This window comes from Oncorhynchus keta, chromosome 12 (genome assembly GCF_023373465.1).
Source record: "Oncorhynchus keta strain PuntledgeMale-10-30-2019 chromosome 12, Oket_V2, whole genome shotgun sequence".
NCBI lineage: Eukaryota > Metazoa > Chordata > Actinopteri > Salmoniformes > Salmonidae > Oncorhynchus > Oncorhynchus keta.
The window spans coordinates 27,082,917-27,102,042 of NC_068432.1; the positions used below are offsets into that span (position 1 = coordinate 27,082,917).

The window sequence follows — 19,126 nt, forward strand, 5'->3', positions numbered from 1 at the left end:
GTGTATTTAGAATATTAGCGCTCTGCAGTTTCACCGGATGTTGGCCTGGTGGGACGATAGTGTCTCACCTACCCTAGAGAGGTTAAAGGCACAGTCAACTCAGTGTATGTAAACCTTTGACCCCCTGGTCAATTTGTGGAGTGGTTGAAAAACGAGTTTAATGATTCCAACATAAGTGTATATAAACTTCCAGCTTCAACTGTATAGCCGGAAATAACTTTTGGATATCAGAAATGCTGTAACTCACCAGCATTATGCACAGAAATAACACTTTCCTGAATTGGATCCTTTGTTTGTACCCCCAGGGCAATTGAACTCATCCCAGAGGCTGCTCCATGACACAGTCGGCGGAGAAGAAGTATTAGGAGTGGACTTCTAGTCTGAGGCATGCACACCGTCCACTGCTTCCGAGTATTTTACCCGCTAATGTTCAGTCCTTGGACAATAAAGTAGATTAGCTCAGGGCGAGGATCTCCTTCTAGAGAAACATCTGGGACTGTAACATATTCTGTTTCACAGAATCATGGCTCTCTCCGGATATACTGTTCCCATCCATACAGCCAGCTGGGTTCTGAGTATATCATGCACACATGAATAAAGAACTCCCCTAGAAGAAAAAAGGCGGTGGTGTATGTTTCATGGTGTGATTGTGATGAATTCCTGTCCTTTTGTTCACCCGACCGAGAATGTCTCACAATAAAATGCCGACCGTATTACCTCCCAAGACAATTATCTTTAATTATACTAACCGCCGTGTATATTCCCCCTCAAGCCGATACCACGACGGCCTTAAAGGAACTACACTGGACTTGTGGAATCTGGAAACCACATCCTGAGGCCACATTTATTGTAGCTGGAGATTTTAAAAATCGAATATGAGGAAAACGCTACCGGAGTTCTATCAACACAATGCCTGTAGTACTCGTGCTACAAAAACTATCGACCATGATTATTCCCCCTTCCGGAATAGCTACAGGGCACTCCCACGTTCTCCCTCCATTTTGCTCCTCTCTTCTTATAGGCAGAAACTCAAACAGGAAGTACCCGTGCTAAGGTCTATTCAACGCTGGTCTGACCAATCAGAAATCATGCTTCAATATTATTTTGATCACACGGACTGGGATATGTTCTGGGTTGCCTCAGAGAATAACACTGACGTATATACGGACACGGTGACTGAGTTCATCAGGAAGTGTATAGGGGATGTTGTTCCAACTGTGACTATTAAAACCTATCCAAACCAAAAACCGTGGATAGATGGCAGCATTCACGCAAAACTGAAAATGCGAACCACCGCATTTAACCATGGCTAGGTGACTGGGAGTATGGTAAAATACAATTATTCCCGCTGTAAGGCAATCAAACAGGTAAAACGCCAGTACAGAGACAAAGTGGAGCCGCAATTCAATGACACAAAACGTATGTGGCAGGGTCTACAGACAATCATGGATTGCAAAGGGAAAACCAGCCACATCCCGGCTACCGACGTCTTGCTCCCGGACAAGATAAACACCTTCTTCGCCCGCTTTGAGGATAACACAGTGCCACCAATGCGGCCCGCTGCCAAGGACCCTCCTTACCTGATACCCTAGACCCACTTCAATTTACATACTGCCCCAACAGAGCCACAGATGCACACTGACTTGTCCCATCTAGAGGAGGAATACTTATGTAAGAATGCAAGAATGCTGTTCATTGACTATAGCTGAGCCTTTAACACCATAGTACCCTCCAAGCTCAACATTAAGCTTTGGGCCCTGGGTCTAAACCCCGCCCTGTGAAACTGGGTCCAGGACTTCCTAATGGGCCACCCCCAGGTGGTGAAGGCAGGAAACAACACCTCCACTACGCCGATCCTCAACACAGGGGCCCCACAAGGGTGCGTGCTCAGCCCCCTCATGTACTCCCTGTTCCTCCATGACTGCGTGGCCACGCACGCCTGCAACTCAATCATAAAGTTTGCAGACAAGGTCCCTGGTGGAGTGGTGCCAGGAAAAAAACATCAACAAAATGAAGAAGCTGATCGTGGAATTCAGGAGACAACAAAGAGGACACACCCCTATTCACATCGACAAGACTAAAGTGGAGAGTGAAAAGCTTCAAGTTCCTCGTCGTACACATCACTGACAATCTGAAATGGTCCACCCACACAGACAGTGTGGTAAAGAAGGTCCAACAGCACATCATGAACATCAGGAGGCTGAAGAAATTTGGCTTGGCCCATAAGGCCCTCATAAACATTTACAGATGTACAATTGAGGGCATCCTGTCAGCCAGGATCACTGCCTGGCACGGCAACTGCACCGCCTGCAACCACAGGGCTTTGCAAAGGGTGGTAAGGTCTGCCCAGCGCATCACCAAGGGTACACTGCCCTCCAGGACACATACAGATCATGAAGCACATCAGCTGGTGCGCAATGTCAAAAATGAAAGATCTTGAGGTATTGCTCGCCTGAAGTAGAGTACCTTATGATAAGCTGTAGACCACACTATCTACCAAGAGAGTTCTCATCTATATTATTCGTAGCTGTCTATTTACCACCACAGAACGAAGCTGGCACTAAGACCACTCTCAACCAACTCTATAAGGCCATAAGCAAAGAAGAAAAAGCTCACCCAGAAGTGGCACTTCTAGAGGCCGGGGACTTTAATGCAGGCAAACTAAATCAGTTTTACCAAATTTCTACCAGCATGTCACATATCTATGCATAGTCACGTCACCTCTACCTACATGTACAAATTATCTCAACTAACCTGCACACTGACTCGGTACCCCTGTATATAGCCTCGTTATTGTTATTCTTATTGTTACTTTTTCTAATATTTTTACTTTAGTCTATTTGGTAAATATTTTCTTAACCAACAGTGCAGTTCAAGAAGTGTTAAGGGCTTATAAGTAAGCATTTCACAGTAAGGTCTACACTTGATTTATTTTGATTTGAACCACCCGAGCCATGGCCTGTTCACTCTGCTATCATCCAGAAGGCGAGGTCAGCACAGGTGCATTAAAGCTGGGACCGAGAGACTGAAAAACAGCTTCTATCTCAAGGCCATCAGACTTTTAAATAGCCATCACTAGCAGGCTACCACGCGGTTGCTCAACCCTGCACCTTAGAGGCTGCTGCCCTATGTAGAGAGACATTGAATCACTGGTCACTTTAAATAGAACACTAGCCACGTTAATAATGTTTGCATACTGTTTTACTCATTTTATATGCTTTTCACCCAGTTTAACTTCTCCCTTTCCTACCGCCCGGGTTCCAAGAATGTCAAGCCGGATGCGCTTTCATGCTGCTATAGCCCCACAGCTACTCCCTCGGACCACGAGACCATCCTCCTCACCTCGTGTCTGGCGGCGGCACTCAGCAGGGGAATAGAGAATCAGGTCCGTGAGATGCAGCGTTCCCAGCCAGACCCGGAGAGGGGGCAGATGGTTGTCCCTGACGCTGTCCTCCCCTCGGTATCTGCCACCCGGGCTCCCGTCGGACCCTGGCCTATATACGACAATGCTTTTGGTGGCTTACCATGGTCCCTGACATGTGTCCGCGTTCGTCGACGCCTGCACGATCTGTGTGCAGAATACAACTCCTTGGCAAGCTCTGGCTGTTCTCCTTCAACCACTTCCTGTCCCTCACCACCGTCCTTAGTCACACATATCCCTGGACTTTGTGGCTGGACTTCCCCCATCTGATGGCAACACCATCATCCTTACAGTAGTGGACTGGTTTTCCAAGGCCACCTGTTTTACTCCTCTCCCCAAGCTACCCTCTGCCAAAGAGACAGCTCATGGTGCAGCACATCTTCCAGATCCATGGACTCCCAGTGGACATGGTCTCTGACCGGGGTCCTCAGTTCTCATCCCGGTTCTGGAAGGCGTTCTGCACGCTCATTGGGTCGTCGGCCAACCTGTCCTCCGAGTTCCACCCCTGTCTAACGGCCAGTCGGAGCGAGCCAATCTGGACCTGGAGACAACTCATCGCTGCCTTGTCTCTGCCAAAACCACCACCTGAAGCCAGCAACTCATGTAGGTTGAAGTATGCCCGCAGCACCCTCCCCTACTCTGTCACTGGTCTCTCGCCGTTTGAGTGTTCCCTGGGATATCTGCCCCCGATCTTCCCGGAGGAAGAGGTCGGCATACCCTCTGCCCAGATGTTCGTCCGCTTCTGTTGCCGGACCTGGAAGAGAGCTCGGTTGGCTCTTCTCAAGACCACTTCCAGGTATCGATGACAGGCAGACCACCACTGGCTTTTCACTAGGGATCTGCCCCTCGGGCCCTTTCCCCATCTCCAAGATTCTTAGCCTCTCTGCTGTTCGTCTTCTGCTGCCCCACACCCTCTGTATACATTCCACTTTTCATGTGTCTAGGATTAAACCTATGTCTCACAGCACTTTGTCTCCTGTTTCCAGGCCCACCCCTCTCCTCCGTCTCATCAACGGCCAACTAGTGTACACGGTGAGGCGCCTCCTGAAGGTTCGACCGCGGGGCAGGGGATTCCAGTACCTGGTTGACTGGGAGGGTTATGGCCCGAAGGAGAGGTGCTGGATCCCCGCTAGGGACAACCTGGACCCAGGCATCATCGCTGAGTTCCACCGCTGGCATCCCGGTCAATCAGGTATGCACCCAGGTAGGACACCAGGTTGCTACTGTCACACCCTGATTTGTTTCACCTGTCTTGGTGCTTGTCTCCACCCCCCTCCAGGTGTCACCCATCTTCCCCATTATCTTCCCCAGTCCCTTACGGACTGCCCTGGATTACTGACCTCCATCTGCCCTTGACATTTGTCACTTTGAACTTTGTCTGCATCTTGGTCTTATCCTGAGGTCTGATAATTTAGTTGATTTGACTATTGATTTGATTTTTGTGTCTGAATCAATTTGAGGGTATTTTTTCCTCCAAATTATAGTACATAATGAACAGTTAGATGTAGTGATAAAAAGTACACACTTCATTGGGATATAAAATGATTACCATAACAATCAATGACAAATAACAAATATGACAATGTGTAAATATAGTAGATGAAGGCAGGGTTTTTGTCTTTGTCATAATTCCTTTGTTGTGGAAAATGTATTTGGTGATGTCATCACCTTGATTTCCTTCCTCTTGCTTGATGGAGTGGGTTTTGACAGCGATTACTCACCTGAGACATTGCTCAACTTCCCATGCTGTAAGCATATATAAGACATCCCCTGGCCACACACCACACAAACAAGAAGCTCTCAAGGAAGAAGCATCATGAAGACTTTCAATCTGTGCTTACTACTAGTCAACCTGGCAATAGTGGTTTACTCTTTGCCAATATTGCCACCTACTGAAGAAGATGAAGCCCTTGCAGAGGTATGATTATTGTCAAATATTTTGGAAGGAAGGTCTTTATGGGTTTTACAACTGAAAATATTATGATGGAACAGACGTGTTCATGTAACTTCATATGGCTTCAGTCAGGTTGAATGTGTTATATTATATTCATAACACTGTAGTAAATGGTACTATCATTATAACATCATGCTTGCCGTGTTTTCTGTAGACGTACCTGAAGAAGTTCTTTAACCTGACGGAGGAGACGGGTCCAATGTTCAGACGGGGGCCCAGCCAGCGGAGCAGGAAAGTCAGCGAGATGCAGAGGTTCTTTGGCCTCAAGGTGACAGGAACCTTGGACGCTGAGACCGTAAAGATGATGAAGAAGCCACGCTGCGGGTTACCTGACGTCCAACTCGGCCGATTCACCACCTTCAATAACCTTAAGTGGCCAACAAACCAGCTTACCTACAGGTGAGAGGAGTGAGAAAAACAAGTTGACCATGGTGAGCAAAAATAGGGTTTGTAATGTTAACATTTAGTTATTTGCAATACCAATTAGGTTGTCTGTAAACCTTGAGAAAAACACTAAACTACACCAAACTGTTTGTTGCACTCACCACGGTAGGTCGCTCTGGATAAGAGCATCTGCAAAATGACTCAAATGTAAAAGAAAATGTAAATGAGTCAATCATAAAGGTTTTGTATTTGCAAACATCAAATTATACACAGAGACACTGTGAGTGATAGGCCAAAGTCAGGGTTTGCTTAACAAACCCCCCCAAAAAATTCAACATTGAGAAATATTTTTCTCAATGTTGACTGTTGGTGTATTGTCTTTTTCAGAATTGAGAACTACACTCCTGACATGTCTGTGGCTGAGGTGGACAACTCCATAGAGAGAGCACTACAGGTGTGGGCCAAGGTCTCCCCCCTGAGGTTCACCCGTATCTACCGCGGCACCGCTGACATCATGATCTCCTTCGGCAACAGAAGTAAGAAACTTTTATTTTACACAATGTTAATGTGACCAACTGAAACATAATTCATTAAATATTTAGAAAGTGTAACCTGGAATTACTTGGATGGGATTCTGAATGTTTGTCAAAGCTACAAATAACCTATTATAACAATACTATTGGTAAAAGACCATTGGTCTGATGCACCAACATGTCATGCTGTACATGTACACTAAGAATGTATACATTTAAAGATCCACTCCATATATACACACTACTTTTCAAAGGTTTTGGGTCACTTACAAATGTACTTGTTTTTGAAAGAAAAACACATTTTTTATCCATTAAAATAACATCAAATTGATCAGAAATACAGTGTAGACATTGTAAATGTTGTAAATGACTACTGTAGCTGGAAACGGCTGATTATACATGGAATATCTACATAGGCGTACAGAGGCCCATTATCAGCAACCATCACTCCTGTGTTCCAATGGCACGTTGTGTTAGCTAATCCAAGTTTATAATTTTAAAAGGGTAATTGCAATTATGTTAGCGCAGCTGAAAACTGGTGCGGTGATTAAAGAAGCAATACAACTGGCCTTCTTTAGATTACTTTAGTGTCTGGAGCATCAGGATTTCTGGGTTCGATTACAGGCTCAAAATGGCCAGAAACAAATAACTTTCTTCTGAAACTCATCAGTCTATTCTTGTTCTGAGAAATGAAGGCTATTTCATGTGAGAAACTGCCAAGAAAGTACATTAGTGTCTAGTTTGAGAAACAGACGCCTCACAAGTCCTCAACTGGCAGCTTCATTAAATAGTACCCACAAAACACCAGTCTCAATGACAACAGTGAAGAGGCGACTCCGGGATGCTGGCCTTCTAGGCAGAGTTACAAAGAAAAATACATCTCAGAATGACCAATAAAAATAAAATAATGATGGGCAAAAGAACACAGACACTGGACAGAGGAAGATTGGAAAAACGTGTTATTGACAGACAAATCTAAGTTTGAGGTGTTCGGATCACAAAGAAGACCATTAGTGAGAGGCATAAAAAATGAAAAGATGCTGGAGGAGTGCTTGACGCTATCTGTCAAGCATGATGGAGACAATGTGATGGTATGGAGGTGCTTTGGTGGTGGTAAAGGGGGAGATTGTACAGGGTAAAAGGGATCTTGAAGAAGGAAGGTTATCACTCCATTTTGCAATGCCATGCCATACTCTGTGGACAGTGCTTAATTGGAGCCAATATCCTCCTACAACAGGACAATGACTCAAAGCACAGCTCCAAAATATGAAAGAACTATTTAGGGAAGAAGCAGTCAGCTGGTATTCTGTCTATAATGGAGTGGCCAGCACAGTCACTGGATCTCAACCCTATTGAGGTGTTGTGGGAACTGCTTGACCGTATGGTACAGAAGCAGAGCCCATCAAGCCAATCCAACATGCGGGAGGTGCTTCAGGCCAGGTCACAATTGTAAATGAGAACTTGTTCTCAACTTGCCTACCTGGTTAAATAAAGGTGAAATAAAATAAAAATAAATAAAAGGAAGCATGGGGTAAAATATCTTCAGATTACCTCAACAAATTGACAACTAGAATGCCAAAGATCTGCAAGACTGTAAATGCTGAAAATGGTGGATTCTTTGACGAAAGCAAAGTTTGAAGGACACAATAATTATTTAAATTAAAAATCATTATTTATAACCTTGTCAAAGTCTTTACTATATTTCCTATTCATGTGTCCCTGAACAAAGTGGGGGTCAAAATCAAAAGTAACAGTCAGTATCTGGTGTGGACACCCGCTGCATTAATTACTGCAGTGCATCTCCTCCTCATGGACTGTGCCAGATTAGCCAGTTCTTGCTGTGAGATGTTACCCCACTCTTCCACCAAGGCACCTGCAAGTTCCTGGACATTTCTGGGGGGAATGGCCCTAGCACTCACCCTCCGATCCAACAGGTCCCAGATGTGCTCAATGGGATTGAGATCCAGGCTCTTTGCTGGCCATGGCAGAACACTGACATTCCTGTCTTGCAGGAAATCACACACAGAACGAGCAGTATGGCTGGTGGCATTGTCATGCTGGAGGGTCATGTCAGGATGAGCCTGCAGGAAGGGTACCACATGAGGGAGGAGGATGTCTTCCCTGTAACGCACAGCGTTGAGATTGCCTGCAATGACAACAAGCTCAGGCCGATGATGCTGTGACACACCGCCCCAGACCATGACGGACCCTTCACCTCCAAATTGATCCCGCTCCAGAGTACAGGCCTCAGTGTTACGCTCATTCCTTCGACGATAAGCGCGAATCCGACCATCACCCCTGGGGAAACAAAACCGCGACTCGTCAGTGAAGAGCACTTCTGCCAGTCCTGTCTGGTCCAGCGACGGTGGATTTGTGCCCATAGGTGACGTTGCTGCCGGTGATGTCTGGTGAGGACCTGCCTTACAACAGGCCTACAAGCCCTCAGTCCAGCCTCTCTCAGCCTATTGCGGACAGTATGAGCACTGATGGAGGGACTGTGTGTTCCTGTTGTAACTCAGGCAGTTGTTGTTGCCATCCTGTACCTGTCCCACAGGTGTGATGTTCGGATATACCGATCCTGTGCAGGTGTTACACGTGGTCTGCCACTGCGAGGACGATCAGCTGTCCGTCCTGTCTCCCTGTAGCTCTGTCTTAGGTGTCTCACAGTACGGACATTGCAATTTATTGCCCTTGCCACATCTGCAGTCCTCATTCCTCCTTGCAGCATGCCTAAGGCATGTTAACGCAGATGTGCAGGGACCCTGGGCATCTTCCTTTTGGTGTTTTTCAGAGTCAGTAGAAAGTTCTCTTTAGTGTCCTAAGTTTTCAGAACTGTGACCTTAATTGCCTACTGTCTGTAAGCTGTTCGTGTCTTAATGACAGTTCCACAGGTGCATGTTCATTAATTGTTTATGGTTCATTGAACAAGCATGTGTTTAACACCTTTACAATGAAGATCTGTGAAGTTATTTGGATTTTTACAATTTATCTTTGAAAGACAGGGCCCTGAAAAAGGGATGTTTCATTTTTTGCTGAGTTTATATATACATATTTTATTTCTTTGTTGAAAAACATAATTCCAAGTATAATTAGTAGTCAGTCGTTGAAAAAGTACCCAATTGTCATACTTGAGTAAAAGTTAAGATACCTTAAGAGACAATTACTCAAGTAAAAGTGAAAGCCATCCAGTAAAATACTACTATAAAAGTCTAAAAGTATTTGGTTTTGAATATACTTAAGTATCAAAAGTATATGTAATTGCTCAAATATACTTAAGTGTTGAAAGTAAAAGTTTAAATCATTTCAAATTCTCTATTTTAAACAAACTAGATTGCACCATTTATTCACTGATAACCAGGGGCACACTCCAACACTCGGACAAAAGAAGCCGAAGAAGCATTGTTTAGTCCACCAGATCAGAGGCAATAGGGATGACCAGGGATGTTCTGTTGATAAGTGTGCGAATTTGACCATTTTCCTGTCCTGTTAGTCATTCAAAATGTAAGTACTTTTGGGTGTCAGGGAAATGTATGGAGTAAAAAGTACATTTTCTTTAGGAATGTAGTGAAGTAGATATAAAATATAAGTGAGTACAGGTACCCCAAAAAACAACTTAAGTAGTACTTTAAAGTATTTTTTACTTAAGTACTTTACACCACTGAGTAAAGTACACACACTAAGGGTGAAAAAACAAAATAGTGTTTTTTTTAACACAATTTCTAAATTCAGTTGGTCTGGTGGGTGCACTCTGATATCATTGGCTTCCCCCTTGTTTATGGCAACAACAGAGAAGCAATAGTGGAAAGGCCAACCCCAACTTGTTCCATGTAATTAGGAGCCCTGCACCATCTACTAAAATCACCTTTTGTGAGGTAAATCAGGTGATAACTAAGGTAGGGAGGCTGAAGTGGGTCTTCAAAACTGAAACATGAAAGACGGACACTTAAAGCTCTCAGGATGTTTGAGTAGCAGGGTTAGAAAGGGAGAGCGGGAGATACAGTACCTGTGGAGGATCCTCTCTTTACATTCCTCCTGTCAGAGCACGGTGCAGGTATATTCAGACATTATGACAGTATTCCCTGACTAAAAGCTTTGAAACACCCTACGCCCCATCCCACTTACATAACCAACATCACCACCACTCATAAAAAAAAAAAACACATGACATCAGTATCATATCACTGCTTGTCCCCCTCACTGTAATCTGTCTACAGTTTGACGAGTTGAAAGAGTGTTATTCGAGTCACTTTGCCTTATTACATTGGGCCCCTATAAGTGCATCGGTTTGAGAAACTAACATAAATAATTCTTTTTTTTTATACAGTATGCATTTGTCCTCATCTCTGATGGCTCATACTATTATTTATCCTGTCTGTGTAGATCATGGTGATTTCTACCCCTTCGATGGTCCTGAAGGCACCCTGGCCCATGCCTTCTCCCCCGGCGCTGACATTGGAGGAGATGCTCATTTTGATGATGATGAGTACTTCACCTTCAGCTCAACCAGAGGTGAGAACCTCTATCACAACAATAAATGTGGAACATAACTTAATTTACTACATTACCCTGTTTCAAATGTAGGACAATCCTGGGTGAAGTGTCAGATAGCCTAGCGGTTAAGAGCATTGGGTCAGTAACAGAAAGGTTGCTGATTTGAATAACCAAGTCGACTAGGTGAAAAATACATCAATGTGCCCTTGAACAAGGCACTTAATCCTAATAGCTTTTGTAAGTCGCTCTGGTTAAAAGTGTCTGCTAAAATGTAAATGTCATGAAAATGTCCACAACAGACAGAATAGAAGAATGATATATTTTCATCATATAGGGTACAACCTGTTCTTGGTGGCTGCCCATGAGTTTGGCCATTCCCTGGGTCTCAGCCACTCCAACGACCCTGGAGCGCTGATGTTCCCAGTGTACAGCTACACAGATCCCAGCACCTTCTCTCTGCCTCGTGATGATGTCACCGGTATCCAGTACATATACGGTCAGTATTAAATGATCTTTTCTCTTTCTGACCTGTTTGATTTACATTTATATTGCTGTATTCCACTTCTTTTGACTGACTAACAAAAAGGCTCATGCTAAAAATCTCCAAGTAACTCATTTTATGAGACTTTCCAATATTGGAACCGGAACTAATGAGTATCTGTGTCCTCCAGGCCCAAACCCAGATGTTAACCCCAACCCAGATAAGCCCGACCCTACACCTGTTTCCACCCCTGATGCCTGTGACCCCACACTGGTCCTGGATGCTGTCACCACTCTGCGTGGGGAGAAGATGTTCTTCAAGGGCAGGTACAGCACATCATGTAGCCTAGATCAGATGTTCAGTGACTTATGGTAACCTACAGCTCAGACACAGTCTATGAATGACACTGTTTCCCAGAGAAACAAAATGGTTGCCTTTTAATCTGTGATCCAGAGCTCTAACGTTCTGATGACCTCCCTTCATCTTTAGGTTCTTTTGGCGTATTTACCCTCAGAGCAGCAAACCACATCAGAACCTCATCAAGACTTTCTGGCCTGAACTCCCTGACAACATCAATGCTGCTTATGAGAGCCAGCTATCTGACAGAGTGTTCCTCTTTAAAGGTATTGCAGTCACCAATTGCCTCAAATTAGCCCTTGTATGGCTGTAGTCTCCACATGGTGTCTAGACAACAACTGTGGAGGCTACAGCCATATCAGTGCTAGCCTCACTCTTTGCCTGTAATGAATACTGTGTGAATGCATTAAGCTGTTTAATTGGAGTCATATCTCAGTAATACTCTGTCTCTGTCCCTGCAGACCATCAGGTCTGGGCTCTCTATGGCTATGACATCGTCCCCGGCTATCCCAGAAACCTGAAGAGCTTGGGTCTGCCCAGGACCGTGAATAAAGTTGATGCCGCCCTGTACGATGAACATTCTCGCAAGACCTTGTTCTTTGTTGGCGACAACTACTACAGGTTAGTGGAGTCTAGTATATCAATACAAGCGATGTAATTTTTGGTCACCTTTTCTATGTACTGTATGTTGCCATTATACTGTATTTTTATGTCAAGAGTATCACAATCTCACTAATATTGTTGTTACCGTAGTTACGATGAGGAAATGAAAAGCATGGACAGAGGTTTCCCCAAGCGTGTGGATGAACAGTTCCCAGGCATGACAAGCAAAGTGACTGCAGCCTTCCAAGTCCGAGGTGAGTGCGATACAGCATCTAAGCACACAACTGTGCCAAGTTGTGACAAGCCAAGGAGACGTAAATATACAAAATATTATTTCCTACCTTCTAAAGTATTCATTGAATATAAGAAAGTCCCCTGAATAGTCCTTTTAAGTCATATTTGAGATTTTCTTGAGCATTGATAGTTTGTCAGTGTGGCATGTCGCTAACCTCTCTACCCTATATGGTTTTTAGGCTTCACCTACCTCTATAGTGGCCCTTACATGTTTGAATACAACATGAGGACCAGAAGACAGTTCCGCGTGCTAGGAAACAACTACTTCCTGCCTTGTTAGACCATCGACCATGATGCAACGCTTAAGAAGCAGCCGTGAACAATGATGAATTTAGCCAAATGACAAAGTTGTTTCAAACATGAAGTTGTTGTATTTTTGGGAGATTTTACAGATTTGTTTTCTCTGAAATATTATTGCTATATATCTATTTAAATATATATTTATGTATCTAAATTATTTTATATTTTTCTTGACTAAATAATCTGAAAACATGAATGTTTTGAATATAGTCCGAACATATTTGTATATGTTGCATATTCAAATAAATTCCAAGTTTTTGTGATTCTTTGTTTTTGGCTTTTACTATTATTTTTTATTTCACCTTTATTTAACCAGGTAGGCTAGTTGAGAACAAGTTCTCATTTGCAACTGTGACCTGGCCAAGATAAAGCATAGCTATGCGACACATACAACAACACAGTGTTACACATGAAATAAACAAAACATACAGTCAATAATACAGTCGAAAAATAGAAAACAAAAAGTCTATATACAGTGAGTGCAAATGAGGTAAGATAAGGGAGTTAAGGCAATAAATAGGCCATGGTGGCGAAGTAATTACAATCTAGAAATTAAACACTGGAATGGTAGATGTTCAGAAGATGAATGTGCAAGTTTAAAAAATATATATATTTCACCTTTATTTAACCAGGTAGGCTAGTTGATTTTGCAACTGCGACCTGGCCAAGATAAAGCATAGCAGTGTGAGCAGACAACACAGAGTTACACATGGAGGTTAGAGACACTGGGGTGCAAAGAAGCATGATAAAATAAATACTGTATGGGGATGAGGTAGGTAAATGGGCTGTTTACAGATGGGCTATGTACAGGTGCAGTGATCTGTGAGCTGCTCTGAAAGCTGGTGCTTAAATCTAGTGAGGGAGATATTAGTCTCCAGCTTCAGTGATTTTTGTAGTTCGTTCCAGCCATTGGCAGCAAAGAACTGGAAGGAAAGACGACCAAACGAGGAATTGGCTTTGGGGGTGACCAGTGAGATATACCTGCTGGAGCGCGTGCTACGGGTGGGTGCTGTTGTGGTGACCAGTGAGCTAAGATAAGGCAGGGCTTTACCTAACAGAGACTTGTAGATAACCTGTAGCCAGTGGGTTTGGCGACGAGTTCGAAGCGAGGGCCAACCAACGAGAGCGTACAGGTCGCAATGGTGGGTAGTGTATGGGGCTTTGGTGACAAAACAGATGGACTCAATAGACTGCACTCAATTTGTTGAGTGTTGGAGGCTATTTTATAGATGACATCACCGAAGTCGAGGATCGGTAGGATGGTCAGTTTTACGAGGGTATGTTTGGCAGCATGAGTGAAGGATGCTTTGTTGCGATATAGGAAGCCAATTATAGATTTCATTTTGGATTGGAGATGCTTAATGTGAGTCTGGAAGGAGAGTTTACAGTCTAACCAGACACCTAGGTATTTGTAGTTGTTGGAGGCCACGGAAGGAGAGTTGTATGGCATTGAACCTCGTCTGGAGGTTAGCTAACACAGTGTCCAAAAAAGGGACCAGAAGTATACAGAAGTATACAGAACTATGGTGGACTTATGGTGGAAACATTATGAAGCATAGATGTTCATTTGAACCCTTTTCTGATGAAACCTAAGACAACTTTACCAAACAATTAACTTAAACAAATATACAACCAACATGTGGACATCCCTTCAAATTAGTGGATTTGGCTATTTCAGATAGACCCGTGGCTGACAGGTGTATCAAATTGAGCACACAGCTATACAATCTCCATAGACAAACATTGGCAGTAGATTGGCCCATACTGAAGAGTTCAGTGACTTTCAACATGGCACCGTCATTTGATGGCACCTTTCCAACAAGTACATTTGTCAAATTTCTGCCCTGTTAGAGCTGCCACGGTCAACTGTAAGTGATGTTATTGTGAAGTGGATACGTCTTGGAGCAACAACGCCTCAGCCGCAACGTGGTAGGCCGTTCCGAATGCTTGCTTGGATTTAATTAACTCGCAACTTTAAATAATAAGCGAACAATATAATTATTTTCTTCTCAATCCTTTTTTAATGTTTTTACATGTTGTGTAAATTTCAGTGTGTATCCTGTATGTTAGAGGCTGTATGCAAATTTGCTGTATTCCGCATCAGGACGTCAGAAGCCAGTCATACAGTATAATGGTAACGCATCCTGAGTCTTGCCTGTCTGGGCATGAGTAAAGTAAACATTTTCAGAGAAACCTCTCTCCCCTCGGGCTATTCTTGTACTTTAGCGTGTCCTTCAAAGCCTACTTAAAGTACTTTAGATTGACAGTTGTGCATATCACAGGGCTCTTGGTGTAGGAGTGGGTGTCAGATTAGCTACACGTCATTTGGGGGATTCAGGATTTCCCCCAGTTTTCCAATCCAGATCTAGCAGCTGACTCACGTATTCCCAGCAATACCGTACTTCCCTAATGGCAATGGCCAGCTAAAACACACCAACCTAACTTGCTTTTATTTGTTTGATCACAGAGAGAAGTAAAGTTCTTCATACTTGATTTGAGGTTTTTAACCCTAACCAAATTCAGTATGCATCCGACTTTGGGATACAACATTTACATTCGTCGTTTTGGTTTGTGTTGTAAGTAGGCATTGATCAATGCCAAATGTTAAATTCTTCTTACCATCACAACTAAGCCAATATGACTATGGAGGTAGGCTACACAACACACACTCGTCTTCCGTCATGTTCCATTCATGTCTGGTCTAGGTTATTGGCAAACAGGTAATTCTCATAGGCTCCATTACACAATCGGCTGACCAAGAGTGATATAGCTTTAATTGTTCACATAAAGTAATGACAAATCAAATCAACTTTGTCACATGCGCTGAACACAACAAGTGTAGACTACCGTGAAATGCTTACTTACAAGCCCTTAACCAACAGTGCAGTTCTAGAAGAGTCAACAAGAGGCAACGCATAAAACATATAATAGCAGTTATAGCACAGTTGTAACCTGTGTATTATGAAGTGAAATGTTTGATTAAGCAAGGTAAGCAATTAGACAATTATAAGCGATGAGTCTATAGGCTACACATCAGTCATAATAACTGTATATCAGTGAGCCAAGAATGATGCTTCATGTGCGTAAAGCACCAAGGAGCAATTGCTAAATTGATGAGTGCAGAGATGTCATCAGTGTTCTATCCAAAGCTTCAAAGATTCTTGTGGAATTGTTTTGTCTGTAATACATTTCCAACCTCCAGCTCTGGGAGGATCACTGCTGTCAAACATCTTGTTGTGAAGGGGAAATTAAACAAAGAGATTTATACAACGGCTGAGTCTAATCCTGGATGCTGATTGAGGCGGCAGGGTAGCCTAGTGGTTAGAGCGTTGGACTAGTAACCGGAAGGTTGCAAGTTCAAACCCCCGAGCTGACAAGGTACAAATCTGTCGTTCTGCCCCTGAACAGTTAACCCACTGTTCCTAGGCCGTCATTGAAGATAAGAATTTGTTCTTAACTGACTTGCCTGGTTAAATAAAGGTAAAAATAAAAATAAATGGATTAAAACTGCATTCCAGCTGGTGTCTATTCCACAAATGATGTTGAAATGCCTATTTACTCTTTCCCATCTGAATGCGCAATCCACTTTCTCATCAGCTCAGCCGGGCAATTTATATACTAGATCTACACTGTAGAAACAATGCTGCATTATGCCGCATTTCCTTTAGACTAGCATTTGGTTTTCAACAGCGGAGATTTGTAATAACCTTGCTGTCTGTCTCTGTGACATTTGCAACATTGTTTCAATACTGAAATTCGATCTCCAGCTGTCCTATGGTAATGAGACAGACAGGCTGGCAGCCTTTCTCAGCCAGTCAAAATCATGAATCCGCATCATTTTTATTGATATATATTTTGATATATACAAAGAAATGTCAATAGAAAAACACAAAATGTCATTCCAGCTAAATTAAGTTTAGCTGTGTAGTTGGCTCTCTCTTCAGATCAGCGGCCTGGCAAGAAAGCACATTTCCTATACCAGGTGAAATCGCACATCATTAGCTCATTGTTATGGATGTCACTAGAAAAAAATCACAAAAAAATCACTACAAAAAAATCACTACAAAACTGCATAAACAAACACAAATGCAGCTACTTTGCTGTTATTCTGACTGTGCTGTTGGCTAGGTAGCAATCAAGGGATAAGAACATTGCTAGTGTCACGAATCCCGCTTCCTGAGTCTGTGTTTGCCTGTGTTTCTGTCCTGGAGTGTGTTTCCGGTGTCCTGGAACGCACCCTGCCTGGTTGCCGGGCGAATTAGCTTGTTGGGAGATCGATGTTCACCCGCACCTGTATCCCATCAGTAATCTGCACACCTGTCCTGATCATCACCTCTCCCCTTCAAAAGCTCTGACCTGACATCCATTCCCTGCCGGATCGTTAGCCATGAACAGTATGTTGTGCCCACGAACCAGCCTCCAGTTTATAGAGTTTGTTTTGTTTTATTGTTTTGTACGTCTTGCTTCCCTTTAACTTACCGCTGTTTGTTTTGTCTACAGCCATTCACCTGGAACCCATTCCCCATCCCTGTCTGCTCGTCGCCAGTGTGTTGTTATCCATTGGATCTGCCTATCCACTCCCATCAACCCACCTCCGCTGCCCTCTCCTCCACCCAGAACCCATACCCCATCCCTGTCTGCTCGTCACCAGTGTGTTGTTATCCATTGGATCAGCCTATCCACCTATCGAGCCTATCCCATCAACCCACCTCCGCTGCCCGCTCCTCCACCCGGAACTATCTACCTCCACGTCCTCATTGATTAATAAATACTCACCATCTTTATACTCACCTTGTCCTGGTCTGCTTCTGGGTCCAATTCTGGTAAACCCTGACAGCTAGCCATCATTGGTAATGGAACATTTAGAAAGAACGACTGGGTCGCGTCCATAGAGGGCTTGCAGTTGATATAAAAAGCCTCCTGGTGGCCATGTTGGAAGACCACCGCATTAATTCTTCTGACAACAACAGCCGAGTGGCTACCCCAAACTGCATGACAACAGTGCCTAAAACTAGTTGATTCATCACCATGGTCATCTGTGGTGAATTTGGCTGCTCTAATAAGGCAGGAAAGACAACAGGATTTTTTTATTTTTGACAGATTCCCCACAATCATGAAACACCTTTCTTGACACGAATGACATGACTCAAGAAACGTCACAAAAGCTAAGAAACCTTTCTGTCTGTCAAGACCTGAACCCCGACAGCTGTCAATACATGGTTTGCTAAAATCATTTCATCAATGGTTAGGTCAAGTCTGATCGACTTCGAGTTTAGTTTTCCTGGTATGCTAAGCAGGTGTTAACAACAAGACTAAGTTAGCTCGATAGCTTGTAGTCTAGCTATTAGCATGTGTTGCTTGAGTTTCAAGTTTTGGGGAAGAAATTTTTCCACCTTAAAAATGCCCCTTTATAACAAAGGATTGCATGTCTCTAGCATCACATTTGCAGACTAATGTAAGCCTACTATTATTAATGTGATGAGTAGATTCGATAGTGATCATTTAGGCTATTAATAAGCGAGTAGTGGCATAGGTTTTTAGGCTATATAAGAGATGTGGCCTTTGCTAAACACTTATTGCAATTCTACTACACTTTATCTGACTGTAGTAGAATTGTAGTAGAATTTTAATATGATGGTAGGATAGGCCTACTCTACTAAAACTGCGAACATATCAATAAAAAAATGATAGAGTCTTGAAAGCAACCATGTAATCTAGCCCAAAAAGGGGTCCTGGCTAAAAGGGATCCAGTTTTTTTATCAAATTAATGTAAAACGTTAGGGTTAGCTAAAATACAAAAATCAAACTCTTTTCATAACCTTAACCTAACTATCCTAACCTTAGGATTTTGTGTTAATTTGACAAAAGCTGGGTCCCTTCTAGCCATGACCATGAAAAGGTGAGAAGCAAATTGTAACAGAGACGCTGAGAGTCGAGAATCAGGTGCAGATGAAACATATACTAAAAATAACAAACATGAAACGAGACAACATAATAATAATAATAATATAACAGTATCGTCTACGCATAAGCACAGGAACAATGATGACAAGGAGCGGGCCAGTCCGGGCGGCGAAGTTGGAAATCATGGATGACATTGGGATCCAAAATGTCCTCCACCGGAACCCAACACCGCTCCTCTGGGCCATACCCCTCCCAGTCCACCAGATACTGGAGCCGACACACACGACATCGGGATTCCAGTAGAGATCTGACGGAATAGGCCGGACTCCCCTCGATATCCAGGGGGGTGGAGGGGTTTCGTGGGGTACTGCATCAGCTAGAGGACCAAGAACCACCGGCCTGAG

The 19,126-nt window shown here is 43.4% G+C and overlaps 1 protein-coding gene across 1 annotated transcript in view; it reads left to right on the top strand.

Annotated features, from left to right (window-relative positions):
• Positions 1-5,187: 5,187 nt before the first annotated feature.
• LOC118391192 (uncharacterized) overlaps positions 5,188-19,126 on the top strand; it is a 36,425-nt gene continuing 22,486 nt past the window's right edge. The window contains exons 1-11 of the mRNA XM_035782311.2: positions 5,188-5,339; positions 5,530-5,774; positions 6,147-6,295; positions 10,673-10,801; positions 11,118-11,279; positions 11,455-11,590; positions 11,754-11,887; positions 12,083-12,242; positions 12,375-12,478; positions 12,698-12,793; positions 14,870-14,883. Of these exons, the coding sequence (XP_035638204.2) occupies positions 5,238-5,339; positions 5,530-5,774; positions 6,147-6,295; positions 10,673-10,801; positions 11,118-11,279; positions 11,455-11,590; positions 11,754-11,887; positions 12,083-12,242; positions 12,375-12,478; positions 12,698-12,793; positions 14,870-14,883 (1,431 nt within the window). The 5' untranslated portion in view covers positions 5,188-5,237. The remainder of the gene's footprint in view (positions 5,340-5,529; positions 5,775-6,146; positions 6,296-10,672; positions 10,802-11,117; positions 11,280-11,454; positions 11,591-11,753; positions 11,888-12,082; positions 12,243-12,374; positions 12,479-12,697; positions 12,794-14,869; positions 14,884-19,126) is intronic.